Genomic DNA, 14,995 nt, shown 5'->3' with positions numbered 1-14,995 from the left:
ACTATGTTCATTGAAACCGCCTGACAATTTCTGAAGAGGAACATCATTTTGCCTACCATGAACTTCTACGAGTCCACTATCAACCATTTGGTAGCATTATGTGCACACTGTTTTCCAGCAGTACTCATGATTGCTGCTGGACTGCGTGGGTGTTTCTCCTTCCAATGACAATTTCTATGTGATAAGCATTTGACAGTGGGCTCTTGCTTCTTTTGTTTGCGTCATGGTACCTTTGAAGACCTTCAGTCCGACACTATGATGGAGACACCCAAAAGCATTTCATACAGGTTCAAGTACCATATTTATATTTATTCTAGGCCAGAACTCTTTTTTAGAAAGTTGTGTACAAAAGTCAGGGGTCGGCTTACATTTGAAGGCACGGCTTTCCTGTCACTTCTAGAAATACAACGCCATCTCGTGGCCACAGGCTTGCAGCTTACAGGTTTGCAGGCTACATTTTGCTAGTTTGAACGTTGTAGGCACAGCTGTCATCGTTCAGTGCTTGCTTGCTTACGTCGCCGCGTGCCCTCGAGAAGAGTCTGTGTTCGCAACACAATGGTGCCTGCCAAGCAGTGCCACTACACCGCAGCTTTGAAGGGGACGGTAGTTTCGGAGGCAGAGGGAAGTTTAAATTTTCTAGCACTGTGGGACACAGGCACCGGTGAGAAGAACATGCGCCAATGGTGGAAGACACAGAACGATCTTTTCATCTGCACTGCCATGCAAAAGGCCTTCACAAAACCCGAAAAAAGTCGACCCCACAAGGTGGAGAAGGATGCCGTCGACTTTACCTGGAAGTGAAGAGAAGGTGACGATGGATATAATACAGACTGCTAACAATTGTAGCAACCGCATTGTTAACAAGGGAGATTGCCAACATTCAAGGCCAGTGGAGGATGGGTCACTCGTTTTATGAAGCAGTTTGGGTTCAGCCTGGGACGGCGGACGTCTGAAGACAGTGGCATTCCAGCACTTTGTAATCAAGAAGCGGATGGAAAAGGAGTACAGACTGGGCCAGATTGGTAATGCCAATCAGATCATGGTGTATTTTGACATGCCTGTGGCCTACACAGTGAATGAGAACGGCGGGAAACAAGTGAAAGTCACAACTGCAGGCTACGACAAGAGGCGCACCATCGTAATGTGTTGCACAACTGATGGGCAGAAGCTGCACCTCGTTGAAGACTGAATAAGACCATTTGGAAACACTGCGCCGCGGCTCTGCTGTTTATGAGTCAGTCCTGGTTCTCGGCTACTACCGCGGCCACTTCACAGATGCCGTTAGGTCCGTGCTTCTGGAAGGTGGCAAAGTCACTGCAGTAATACCCGGCGGTATGACGGCCCAGCTACAGCCGCTCGACGTTGCCATCAACAAGCCATGCAAGGACAGGCGGCGGAAACACGACGACTGGCTGACGCTGCAAGACCATCAATTCACACCGACCAAGCACATCAAGCACGCTTCACTTAGCCAAGTGGCGAACTGGGTCGCCGCACCTAGGGACAAAATTCTGGCAGAGCTAATTGTGCAAGGCCGTCCATAAGTGCAGCATCTTGGACGCACTGGATGGAAGTGAGGACAGTGCACTGTGGGAAGAGATTAGTGTAATAAAGCGACTGTTCGAGTCCCAGTCCTATACCTTTTTTTCATTCGGCTTACATCGAAGGCGAGTTTTTTATTTGCTGACCTTATAAATTTCAGGGGTCGGCCTTGAATCGAATAAACACGGCAGGAAATTCCCATTTCTTACTGTTTATGACTTTGGCACGGTTGACCACTACTCGTCACATGCAGACAGCGTTACGGCAGCTAATACAGATAGAACAATAGATAGTTTTGTGAGAGCCAACTTATCAATACACAACAGTCTATCAATGGCTGGCTATGGATAGCTTTTGTTTACTGCAGTGTTGGCCGCTTACAGTGCAGTACCGGATATAGTGTAAATATTTGCGACCCCCAGTTTGCCCCCACAGAACTCAATGCCAAATAATCATACACCGCCTAATTAAAACGGGACTCTTCGAGGGCCTGCTGATCGAACGAAGCAGCTTGAACATCATTTTACAGCTGGAAAAGAAAGAAAGAGCGGAATGTGTCGTATGAGGCAGCACATGCTCCCCTCCCCACTTAAACCTGGCCATGGAAAAGGAAAAAAAAATAGGCATTTTCCATTTGCACATTCTGTTTGCACTCCCGTGATAACCACAACAGCCCTTCCTCTAGGCACCCTTCTGAATTTAGAGAGCTGCCGCACCAGAAGTTATTTCAACTGGAATGTTGGACCATAAGAAAATGCCCTTTCCTATACTGAATGTCTGGAGACAGCGAGCCGCCGGGCTGTAATTTTCTTTACCTGGATGTTGAGCTGAAAAGCGACCACCTTTCATATCCCGAATGAACAAGGCAGTGGGAAAAAAAAGTCCAGCTTGCAGTCTTATCACATCGTCTTGAAGGAATCAATCAGTCGGGCTTCTGCCCTCCAAACTTGTAAACAGTGTGAATTCAGCTTTCACAAATTGCAACAAAACCGATTCGAAAAGTAGCAACTCCAGCCCCTCGAAAGTGATCCTTCAGAAACTTTTATGGGTCATCCTACAAACTGCACTGAGGACACCAAAAATTAAAGCCGTTCCACTCAACGTGAAAGTTGATGATGATGATTTCAGGTTTAATGGCACAAGGCCAACAAAGGCAAAGAGCGCCATAACGATCGTGAATGAGATGAGAAAGATTTGTAATAAAGGCACTAGATAAAAAATTTTCTAAGAAAAATGGTGTATAGGGCCATGTTAAAACATAATGAGTATACTAAGAGAAGGGGTGCCTATATAGGGCGACATTAAAACACAGTGAATGCAGGCACCTAAGGTGTAAAGCCTCAGGTCCCGCCACTGTTTTGCAACACGTCATGAGCACAGGTGAGGTTATGGGCAGTAAGATATATGTTTTAGAAAATCTACGTATGCAAGGTAGCTAAAAACTTTTTTGTAAGAGAACATGGGATGGTCTGCAAGAAATAATGAAGGGTGCAAGGGGATATTATATGTGTAAACTTTATTAAAGTGACGTTTCCTTTCAATGTTGCACATCTTGCATTCAATAAGCACATGAAGGACAGATAGCTGCCCTCCACATCGATGACACCGTGGCAGTCAACAGGTATGAATGTGTGATGTGTGTGTGGCCGATTCTAAGTCTGCATAAGGCCACTTCTATTGATCTAGCATGTTTCTCAGAAGGAGGTTTTTCAATTTTAGGTTTAATGACATGTAATTTGTTGCTTATTTCTTTATCCCACTGTTGTTGCCAGTGCTCTCGCAGCTTCCTCCTCACATAAGGTTTGAGGTCTTGGTATGGAATCAGCTTAATATCTATGCTTTCACGAAGGGCAGCAGCTGCAGCACTTTGGTCAGCGGCTTCATTTCCAGCAATGCCACAGTGGCCCGGAACCCAGGAAACTGTGACAGCAAGCTTGAGACTATAAGCCGAGTACAGAACAGCATTACAAGTTGGGTTTTTACTAGCCATCAGAGATGAAAGCTTTGTAACAACACTCAGTGAGTCTGTGTATATAACTGAGCTCTTAATTTTGTTTTGGAGAATGTTGTTCAAAGCTAGCAGGATACCATATGCCTCTGCAGTAAATATACTAGGGTTCCTGTTCATTGTTTTGGACAAAGTGAATATGGGGCCAATTGCAGCACAAGACACCACTGCAGAAGTCTTCGAGGCATCTGTGTAGAATTCAGCTGCCTTGTATTTGTCCCTGAGTGACAGAAAGTGCTGAGTAATAACAAAGTTTGGCACATTTTTCTTTTGCAGTTCTCTGAAAGACATGTCACACTGAATTGGGCAAATGTCCCACGGAGCAACCAACTCATTAATGGAGGTGCAGTAAACTTCAGCAAGAGGAACTTGTAGGTCCTTTGAGAGGCGTGACACTGCCAAAGGGAAGGGTGGTGCTATGGATGGTCGATTTTCAAAAGTTTATTATTAGTGTTATTTTTCATAATTTCGCTCAAAGGGTGTTCCTTCATAGAAGTAATCTTTGCAGCATACATCAGAGCTGTGTAAGTGCGCTGGTACTCCAAGCACCACTGATTAGATTCAACGTGAAGGGATAGAATGGGGCTTGTTCGATATGCACCTGTTGCCAAGCGAAGCCCCAAGTTGTATACTGGGTCCAACATTTTCAGTGCTGCTGTGGTTACATTGGTATACAATGCATCCATAGTCAATTCTTGACCTTATAGGCTATTTAGAAGTGAAAGCAGACACTTTGTGTCCGTTCCCCATGACTGATGCGATAGTACCTTTAAAATGTTCATCGTTTTCAGGCATTTCGTTTTTAGTAATTTAATATGCGGTATAAATGTGAGTTTGTGGTCAAGTAAAATACCCAGAAACTTGTGTTCATTTCTTGCTGGTATGGGCTGACCTTGTAATGTAATACAAGGAGGGGGATGGACACCACGCCGCCTGGAAAATACCACAAGAGCACTTTTATCAGCATTAAACATAAACCCGTTCTTGTCAGCCCGTGTAACCAGTCTGTTGACACTTAATTGGATTTGGCGTTCACATATCGATAAATTACAGGACTTAAAACTAACTTGAATGTCATCAACATAAGTGGAGTATGAGACAGTTCGTGGGAGAACATTTTTTAGTGAACTCATTTTCACAAGAAAAAGTGCGCAGCTCAGCACTCCCCCCTGGGGTACACCATTTTTTTGAACAAAGGTTCTAGACAGCACGTTACCCACACGAACACGAAATGTGCGATCAGAGAGATAGCCCTTAATAACGTTGAGCATATTACCAGTAAGGCCAAATGACTGCAAATCTAGCAATATACCGTATCGCCATGTTCTATCATACGCCTTCTCCATGTCAAAGAACACAGAGAGGCAGTGTTGCTTATGGATGAAGGCGTCTTTCACATATGATTCAAATGCAACCAGGCTATCTGTCGTTGACCTTCCAGACCTGAAGCCTGTCTGATTTTTGTCTAACAGACCGGTCATTAAACTCGAGAAAGTACAATAGTCGCCGATTTATCATTTTTTCGAGCAGCTTACATAAACAACTCGTCAAGGCGATGGGTCTGTAACTCGCAGCAAGACAGGATTCTTTTTCTTCTTTTAGAAGCGGTACAACAATAGCCTCTTTCCATGTTCTTGGAAAGCGACCTGTTTGCCATATTTTGTTAAAGAGAGAGAGTATTGCAAGCAGGGTTTCACTGTGTAGGTGTCTGATCATGTCATAGCTGATTCGGTCAGCTCCAGGGGCTGACTTACCACATGTCGAGAGTGCACTCATCAATTCAAGCATGGTAAATGGAGCATTATATCCCTCATTCGAGTGTAGGTTCACACGAAGAGGCTGACGCTCTGCTGCCTTCTAATGCTGTAAAAATGTTTGTGTATAATGTGAAGAACTGAATACATGTTCAAAGTGTTTCCCAAGAGCATCTGCTTGATCTTTTACAGAGTTACCCACACTACTTACTAGGGGAATAGGATGACTCTTGTATCATTTTAGCTTCTTTATTCTAGTCCAGACTTTCCTAGAATCTGTATAAGAATTTATAGATGATATAAACCTGGTCCAACTTTTGTTTTTTGCCATACGTCGCGTACGCTTCCCTTTAGCTTTTGCCAGCTTAAACTTGAGAAGGTTGTCGGCCGTGGGATAGCGGCATAAAAGTGCCCACGCCTTGTTCTGTTCAGACCGTGCACGCGCGCAGTCCTCATTTCACCATGGTCTGGGTTTTGGGAGAGTTTTAAAAGTAGTCTCTGGAATGCTTTTCTGAGCAGAGTCAAGAATGTGGGCTGTAATCAGTGAACTTGCTGCTTCAACATCTAAATGGCATATTGTTGTAGGGGGTAGCCTGGAAAGTTCTTTGTATGTTTTCCAGTCAGCTGCTTGTAATTTAAATGTTCGAAGTGGTTCTGTGCCTTGAGAGTCATTGTTTACAGCCGTTGGTTTTGCAGGAAAATGATCACTGCCATATCGGTTGTTAAATACACTCCATTCAAGCATAGGCAATAAGATTGCAGAGCCAATTGCAAGGTCTATTGCTGAGTATGTGTGGTGTGTGGAGTTGTAATATGTGGGGCATTTCTTATGCAACATCCGGATGTCGTGACAAACATTTCAATGAGTCGCCCTCGAGCATCGGCTCGCACAGATCCCCAGATGGGGTTGTGAGCATTAAAATCACCGGCTATGATGTAAGGTTCAGGTAGTTCATTGATTAGGTTTTCAAATTCGACATTGGAAAGGCGATAGTCGGGTGAAATGTAGAGAGAGCAAACTGTCACTAGTTTGCCAAAAACTATGGCTCTGACAGCTACAGCTTCGAGTGACGTCTGTAGCTGGAGGTACTGACAAGCCACAGATTTTTGGACTACTACTGCCACACCACCAGACGGCTGGATGCAATTTTGTCTATCCTTACGGTAAACAATGTACTGTGTTAGGAAGTTTGTTAATGATGGGCGCAGGTGTGTTTCTTGGAGACACAGTATTTGTGGTTTATGATTGGTGAGGATGTCATAAATATCGTCTAGATTTCTAAACAACCCCCTACAATTCCAGTACATAACACTTTCAGCAGCCATGAAAATCAGCAGAAGAGAAAAAAGGATCATGTTCTGGATCATGTTTCTTCCCCTCTTTTTAGCAGGCCGGGTTTCGGGGCCCTTCTGAGCAGGTTCACTTAGGTTGTGGGTCATTTCCAGGGGCAACGACTTTACTGGCCTTTGGTTTGGTTGGTTTGCCACGACCTGTGGCTCCGCGGCGCTCCTGTGATGCCTCAGGAGCAGACGTACTTGGAGAGACATCCATGGCCTCAACCGCGGTTTCTGAAGTTGAAAGATTGCCAGAACCAGACTTTGTGCTAGTGGCCGTAGCCGCAGCACTGGGCACAGCTGGAACAGCAGTAGCCACAGGAGCAGTCTTCTGCTGTTGTACAGGTGCCGGAGACGAGACCAGGTCAACATCGCTGACCTGGACAGGAATCGTGCTGGCGGCCTTTCGCCCAGCACTAGGTCGGAGTGCAGCAGCAGAAGCCACGGTAGCGACTTTCTGCTGCTGAGTGGGGGGCTGCGACGGGACCAGGTCAGCCTCGCTGTACTGGGTGCCCGCATCTACCAGACGACGCCCCACCCCACGGCGAGCTGCGTCTGCGTAACTTTTGCCCCATAGCAAGGCATGCTTCAGGCGTGCTTGTGGGAACGTTAGGTTCTCAGTGACTTTCATTTGGATTATTTCTTTTTCTTTTTTGAATGATGGACATGCACGTGAGCAGGCAGAGTGTGGTCCACTGCAGTTTGGGTGTTTCACCTGTTGCTTGTTGTCACTAGTGTGGTCAGTGCTTGCGCAGTGAGCACAGATGGATCGGCCACGGCACGACAGAGTTCCATGGCCATACTTCTGGCACTTGAAACACCTTCGCGGATTAGGTATGTATGAACGCACTGGACAAGAAATAAAGGCAGCATGGACTGATTCGGGAAGTGTTGGATGGTTGAAAGTCAAAACAATGTGCTTAGTTCGGATTTCCTCACCTGCGCGACGTATAGTTATCCTCTGCACAGCTGCATGTTACGCCTTGGTCTTTGAGCCCTTCGAGGAGATCGTCTTCATTCTCATGAAGTAGTTCTCGTTCAGAGATGACACCTTGGGTTGTGTTTAGGCTACGATGTGGCGTGACCGTCACTTTTAGTTGAGCCAGGGTGTCCTGTTTCAGGAGGTTTTCAGTTTGGTTTTTTCTTTGTACTTCTACCAGCAGGTCACCTGAGGCAAGTTTTTTTGCATGGTAGTCTTTCCCAACAATGTTCTCGAGGCATTTTCTTCTTCGGAGTGTACCACAAGGTATTTGTTAAAGGTTTCGACAGGTGGAGCTGCTCTGATGCTAAGTACTTCGGTGCGACCCCTTTTCAGGGCCGATCAGTTTTTCTTGGGATGGAAAAAGAAGCCATAAATACATGGTGTACATTCGGTAGCAAGGCCGGCCGCCCACCACCGAGCCCAACAAGGGAACGTGACTTAACACGCTAGCCGTACCTTGCCACTATAATCCTATGCTCGGGATCGAGGGTGACGTTTTTGCACAGGATTAACCCTCTCCGCCTGGAAAAACTTAGAAATAAGGAAGAAATGAGATGACAGGACAGTGTTAGGAAAGGAAATAGGAAAGAGAAAGAGCTGAGAGGAGGACAGGAAAAGGCGACTGGCTGATTCCCCCCAGGCGGGTCAGACCGGGGGCACCGCCCAGCAAACCATAAAACATCTTGTGGATGTCCATTCAATGTAACTTCCCTGATATCCAATGTGCAGAGGATATTCGTGAACGCCCACGTTATGTCCACAGGATATTCAGGCGATGTCCCTATTGCCTCGGAATAGACATCCACAAATACTTTCGTCTGGATATCCACAGGATGTCCTTAAAATTCATGGAAACTTTCTGTGGACATTTCAGAGATATCCGGACGACATCATATAATGTCCATTTGATGCCATGTGGAGGCATTCTCAGGACCTTATACTATTATTATATAACTATTTATATATTATTATTAGTGACATGAAACCATCCCCAATTTTTATTGCAAAGAAAAATGGTATTTATTTCAAAATCATTTCAATATCCACCAGATGAACCAGATGAACCTTGCCTTATATCTTTAAAAAAATAAAAACAGCACAAGTTAAACGCTTGTTAAATAGCTATTATTGAAACAGCTGCTTACACCATTCTGCCTATTGAAAGAGTGACAGGCTAAAAGAAAATTGCAATCAACCGGGCGGGTCAAATACTTTACATACAAACTCGCCATCAACAGGCGTGCATATATGAATCGTTTCTTAACTGTGCAGCTAAAATGAGACAAGAGAAAAAACACAGCAAAGATTTCGGCTTTTGAATAAAAACAGTGCCAAATAAACAATGTGATTCAACTTGAAGCCGTGAAAACTTAAGCAAAGAATAAATTTTAAATGTAATAAACCCACAAAAGATTTTAAATAAAAGTTATCATGAAGTTAAACAGAACACCAGAGAAAATAGGAGCTGCCAGAATACCTAAAAAGCAGGCCGGAAAAGCAAAGGTTTAGTCTACTATACTGCATGCTAAAATATTACGCAAAAGAAGGCACGTGCTTGGATTCATGTTCATGTCTTCTGTAAATTTGCTTCTGCAGAAGTTGGGCCGCCAGTTGAAATCTTGTGTTTGATCCACAAATCTTGTTTCTTCAGCAGAAAAAGCGGCAGCAAACTTCGCAGCAGCGGCGGCAGAATATACATTTGAAGAAAGGGAAAAGGAACGAAATGCTAGGTACCCTTCTTGGAATGGCAGAATCTGGAAAAAACGCTAGTTGTCCTGCAAGAAAATGTCGTATATCTTGGTTAGCTTCAGCTTATTGCTGACATTATGATAGTTTCTTACCTGCTACTGGAGACGTTGATCAAGGGGCTGGGATGAAGTTTTTGTGATGTATTCACTGGCAGTCTCAGATGGAAAACTGGAAGAAAATACCAAGCAGTAATTTAGAGTCGCGAGTAGCATCACAATCGCAAAGAAGAAATACCTTGAACAGAGATAGAAGTATACGGCCGGGTCCTTGAAGTGAAGCCGATCGGTGATCTGAGAACCGTGTGGTGCGCCGAAGACGGGAACCGAACACAGCCGTCGATTTCCTGTCTCTTGAGACGCGAAGTCCTTCGAGCAGTTCGGTCACAACAGGCACAACAGGCGAGCAAAGAGCGAGTGAGCGACCGAAAAGCGCGGGAACCACGGGAACCCAGCTCCCCATCGGAGAGGGCGAGGATGGTATCCTCCGGTCCTCCTCCTCCTCCACCGCCGCCGCTTTTGTCAGACGATACGCCAAGCAAGTACGGAGAAGCTGCGCTCGGGGAAGGGGGGGGGGGGCGAATGCACGGCACTTGCTTCGCGCCCTCTACGACAGCCCGGCATACAACCCCCCACACCCCCCTCCTCGCCCACTCCATAGCAAGTGGAAAAAACGCGGCCGAGCTTTCTCGCGCAAACCCTGCCGCAGCCCAAAACGAAGAATCTGACGCCAAGCGCGTGCCGGCTCCCTCCTTTTCCCCGAGCACGGCTTTTGAAGCTCCTTTCATGGCGGCCGAGCTCGTGTGGGCCATTCAAAATGCAAAAAGAAAAAGTGCGCCCGGGGCTGACGGCATCACATACCAGGATATCGGAAACGTAGCCGAAAGGCAGCGCTCGCGCCATCTTGACTTTGCAACTTCCACTGGTCTTCCGGCACCCTCCCTGCTCAATTTGGCCTCCAACTTGTCTCTCCCGTCCTAAAAAAGTACAAATATCCCAAACTTTTCTCCTCTTTTCGTCCTATTTCACTCACGAGCGCTGCCTCCAAAATTCTTGAATGAATGGCGCTCGCACGCCTCGAATTACCAGTATGTGCGAATCTGCAACTTGAACCCTGAGCAGCAGCCGGGTTTTTGCCGCCAGCGCAGTGCCATGGATTCAATTGCTGACCTTGTCTCTGCACTAGAAAACGCGAAAGCTACCAAAAACCATGGCCTTTGTCGTCCTTTTGGACATTCGCAAAGCCTTCGACTGCTTACCCAACGAGGCTATTCACGATGCAGTAAAACGCTGCAAAATTACGCGGCCGTAACCCTCATCTCCACCGACGTTAAAGACTGGACGAGGCCCGCCACTCCATCGCGCAAGAACTAAACAAACAACACCCAGACGCGTGAGTTGCATCATGCAATGCACCTGCTCGCATCCAAAGCATCAAATTTGGGTGACAAGAGTCCTGCCTACTCAGCGGGCTCCATACTGGTTCCGTACTCATGCAGGCTTCGTACCAGTGCTCGGAGAAAATGAGAAATGAGAAAATCAACAGTCCCGCTTGTTCTTCATCCACATAAATCAAGCAGCCTAAAATATAGAATTCAATTCCCGAATCAAACAGAAAGGCAACCAGATTTCGCTCAAATTCGAAATCAAATAACTACCCGCTCTTCATTTAAAATATGAGTTAGGAACAGGCCAGAAAATATTTTTGAGGGGAGATTTGAACTAAGACACACTTTGTGTGGGGCCCCTATATGTACACCGCGCTATGAATGCGAATTCTCAGTGCAAGGAAAAATGTAAATTTGTGGACATCCTAGCAATATCGCGTAATGATGTTATACTAACACACCTGCAGTGATATCGCATGGATGTCCGCAAGCAGATGATCTTGGGTGAAACATTGTATGGACATCACATGAATGTCCTGAAATGACATTGGATATTGTGACCATTTGTGGATATCCTATGGACTTTCGTGGTTTGCTGGGGTCTGCGAGAAGCGGGGGCCGAAGTGGCGTGTTGCCGCTGCTGGGGGGCCGTAAAGGTCCAAAACAACCCCAACTTTGGCTCAGCCACCAGGTTCCCCTTTTCCCCGGACACAGCAAAGCCACGCACAGCTGGGACGTTGGGTGGGTCCAACCCACATGTGCTCGGGTCCGTGGTGTTGCAAGACACCAAGTGCCTACGGCAGTAGGCACCCCTGCGGAGCTCGGGACCGTGGTGGCGCTACTCACCAAAACACCTTGAGTACACAAGGTGCCCCCTGCGGGGCCACTCAACGTGAAAGCTGTCACAAGTGCAGAGCAGTGATTCGCCATAATTGGCTGTAGTGCCATTATCCGCTCACTGTTACCGCCCAATGCAATTTAAATTTCCCGCCTTCGCAGTGCTCGCGTGCCCTGCCTGAAACTGCGCCAGCGGAAGTTCTGTTCTTTCTGTGCTTGCTTTTCCTCCCGCACGTGCCGGCGTGGCACCGCCACTTTTTTTCGCTTAATACCGTAAAAGCCAAGCCAACGAGCGTTCCTAGCTGAATGAACGCAGGCGCTGCCGGTTAGTTACGTATATTTTGCCTCAAACGTACCTGCAGCCCTTCTCTGACCTCATTTCGCTAAAGATTGAACGTTTGGGTAAGCGCAAAGGAACAAGGACGAACGAAGTGGACGGGACACGGCGCTACTATTAACTTGTTTATTTTCACTGTTACGCCCGATTTTATACGGGACGGTACACTGCAAACGAAAGAAAAGAGGGAAAGGGGAGGGCACAAGCAAATACAATAAAAACTAAAAACCAAAAAGTAGAGGATGACAGTTGAAACACCCGCATTAAAAAGGCACTTTAGGAAGGCAAAAACTACTGATTGGATAAGAACTTCAGTTCTTTCTTTGTCAGTGTTATGGAAGCTGTGCTAACGCATTTGTCTTTCAATGAAACAATCTTGTAAGCCTGGGTGATTTCTCTTGTTAGCTGATCCTCGTGTCGGCCTACAAAGCTGGTCTTATCAAAATGTGGCCTACATTCCCAATCTTATTCGACTGTGTTCGATATTCGTTTCGTATATTCCGATTCCTTTATCGTGTGGCAGACAGTACGTTGGTCAGTCAGGTTGTTGCTCGAATCATCGACTTACAGAGCATAGGAACAACTTAGAAAAGACGAGTAACGGACATCTGGGCATACATTGCAGAGATTGTGAATGTAGGTCACATTTTGATAAGACCAGCATTGTAGGCCGACACGAGGATCAGCTAACAAGAGAAATCATCGAGGCCTACCAGATTGTTTCATTCAAAGACAAATGCGTTAGCACAGCTTCCATGACTGACAAAGAAAGAACTGAAGTTCTTATCCAATCAGTAGTTTTTGCCTTCCCAAAGTGCCTTTTTTAATGTGGGTGGTTTTAACTCATCCTCCACTTTTTAGTTTTTAGTTTTTATTGTATTTACTCGCGGTCCTCCCTTTTCCATCTTTTCTGTCGTTCGCAGGGTACAGTCCCGAATAAAATCGGGCGTCAGAGTTATAAGGTCACTTCATTCCAGCATAACCGCGCCATGGCAGATAGCAAAAGCTCCCTGCTGATTACGCCAAAGAATATCCAGATTTTGAAGCAACTTCCGGCAATGAACTCGTCGTCTGCAAGTTCTGCCGCGTTCAAGTTAGAACCTGGCCGTAAGTTTGGTTCCGTCTGTGCGAGCATGAACATTGAGCTGAAGTGCTTATGGACTGTCAGCCCATCTAGATGGTCTTTGTTTCACGAAGCTCTTGTTGAAGTCCTCGAATACTGGAGCGCTATTGTGGCATTTCTAAAGAGTGATTATGCAAAAGGGAAGAAGTGTGACAACCTGAAAGCGTTTGTGATGACACCTAGCTCTCTGCATGACCTGCTTGTGAAGTTCAGATTCTTGAAAAAAACCTCGAACAAAGTGTTCTATATAATCAAGCAACTAGAAGCTGAATCTACATTGGTGGGGTCGATTCCCTACTTGCTATGCTCCTGAAGGCACTGTTAAGCCAATGGACTGACGCCTCAGTGACGAGTTTTGGCGGGCAAGTCGACTGCATGCTTGACATTGTTGACGAGACGTGCTTGTACGCTGTTAACAGCTGTCATGAGTACTACGGTGCTGTAGCCAAGAAGTGGAGCCAGACTGTCCAATGAAATATTGCGGACGACTTGCAATACATGCGATTTGTTTTGGTATTGGGTGCAGATCGTCAACCCGAACTACCTCACACGTTCGAGATGTACAAGCACTTGTTCACACTGGTCGTGCAGCGAGGGCGTGATATTACCCAGCTAGAAAGAGTTCCTGGCGTATCGGGCCTACGTTGTGAAGGTAATTGTGGAGCCGCGGCAGTTTTGGCAGATGCATGCGCAAGATTGGCCCACCCTTTCACGTTGCGCACTGGATTTGCTGGGTCTTCCCATATCTAGTGCGAATGTCGAAAGAGCATTCTCAGTGTTTCGCGTGGCCAGTCGGAAGGAGCGTGCTGCGGTGACAGACACTAACATTGGAAAATATGCTTGCATATATAATACAACAAGTTGTAAATGGATGTCATCACGAATGTTCCAAATATTGACTCTGCAATAAAAATGTCTCTGCTGTTGGATTTCTTTTATTGTTGTACATGGCATTTCTTAAAGATCAATACCCTACGACCGTAATAATTCGAAAAACTCCGAATTCTGTGTACTCTGAAAGGAAGCTCCGAAAAACTCCGAGTTTGCAAAAACAAATAAACTGCCCTCCGAATTTGCTCAAAAATAAACTCCGAAAACGTAGAACCCTAGTTATAAGCAATTCATTGTTGAAAGTGTACATGACTTTTTTTCGATGCACAGCCGTGCAGCCCGTGAAACCCTTTGATACAAGAGAGAATTTAAGCAGGATAACTTCACTATAAATCCTCGTAAATAAATCCTATAGTAATGCATCACTTTCAACAATACTACACTGACACATTTCTACACCGCTGGAGGATTATGTGCAAGGCTGCATGCCACGTACATAACTTGTGCGTCACGCATTGACTCCAGAGACACTTTGCAGGAAAACTTGCACTCGACACCTGCTTGGGGCCACACTTTTTGAATAGGACGATGCTATATGTACTACATAGTGAAGTCCCACCGGAAATTGCTATACGCACTACCCATATAGCGCCATCTATGGGTGCTGTCAGAAACACTTTTTTTTTATGTTTTTTAACGTACGTGGTCTCAAGCGTTTGGCTGGTCGGCATGGCTGCTTTTCGTCGCTTTTGACCGATCCATGGATGGATCGATCCCACCAATCTTGTTGCGACAAATCACAGTAATAAAGGGCAAGTCTTGAGTCGTGGGCCGGGCTGATGTACACGATTCGCGCCAGGGCCGTCAAGCTGGCGTGGCAACTTTCCGATCGCGCCGTCAACACACCGCAGTGGTTCGAAGACGGCTTGCCCAATCTGAAGGTAGGTATTTCTGGCCTTGTTGGTTTGTCCCGTAACGCTTGCTTTACTGATGTTGAAGTAGGAGACCCGCATCGACCACCGAGCTTGTTTTCCGTCACCAGCCTTTCCAGCCGATGCGCAAGCATGCATACGTTGTCGCGTGGTTCCTTAACAGCCGGCCCGTGCAACTGAA

General features: G+C 46.1%; 2 protein-coding genes and 1 long non-coding RNA gene across 3 annotated transcripts in view; 1 reads left to right on the top strand and 2 right to left on the bottom strand.

Moving 5' to 3' along the window:
- The window catches only part of LOC144164324 (uncharacterized), a 66,540-nt gene that overhangs the window by 47,179 nt on the left and 4,366 nt on the right, over window positions 1-14,995 (bottom strand). The gene's annotated exons all lie outside the window — the stretch shown is intronic.
- Window positions 8,716-9,903, bottom strand: LOC144164318 (uncharacterized). The gene is made up of 3 exons (XR_013321154.1): window positions 9,605-9,903; window positions 9,463-9,538; window positions 8,716-9,396 (listed from the first exon to the last, which is right to left on the bottom strand). It is a non-coding gene; the product is annotated as an uncharacterized LOC144164318 (long non-coding RNA).
- Window positions 14,621-14,995, top strand: part of LOC144164329 (uncharacterized) — a 36,050-nt gene continuing 35,675 nt past the window's right edge. Inside the window, exon 1 of the mRNA XM_077694835.1 lies at window positions 14,621-14,823. Coding sequence (XP_077550961.1) covers window positions 14,722-14,823 — 102 coding nt within the window. The 5' untranslated portion in view covers window positions 14,621-14,721. The remainder of the gene's footprint in view (window positions 14,824-14,995) is intronic.

The sequence above is a fragment of the Haemaphysalis longicornis genome, unplaced genomic scaffold (assembly GCF_048455015.1).
Source record: "Haemaphysalis longicornis isolate Haplotype H1 unplaced genomic scaffold, Haemaphysalis longicornis Haplotype H1 scaffold_1, whole genome shotgun sequence".
Lineage (NCBI taxonomy): Eukaryota > Metazoa > Arthropoda > Arachnida > Ixodida > Ixodidae > Haemaphysalis > Haemaphysalis longicornis.
This window is presented reverse-complemented; position numbering and strand designations above follow the sequence as displayed.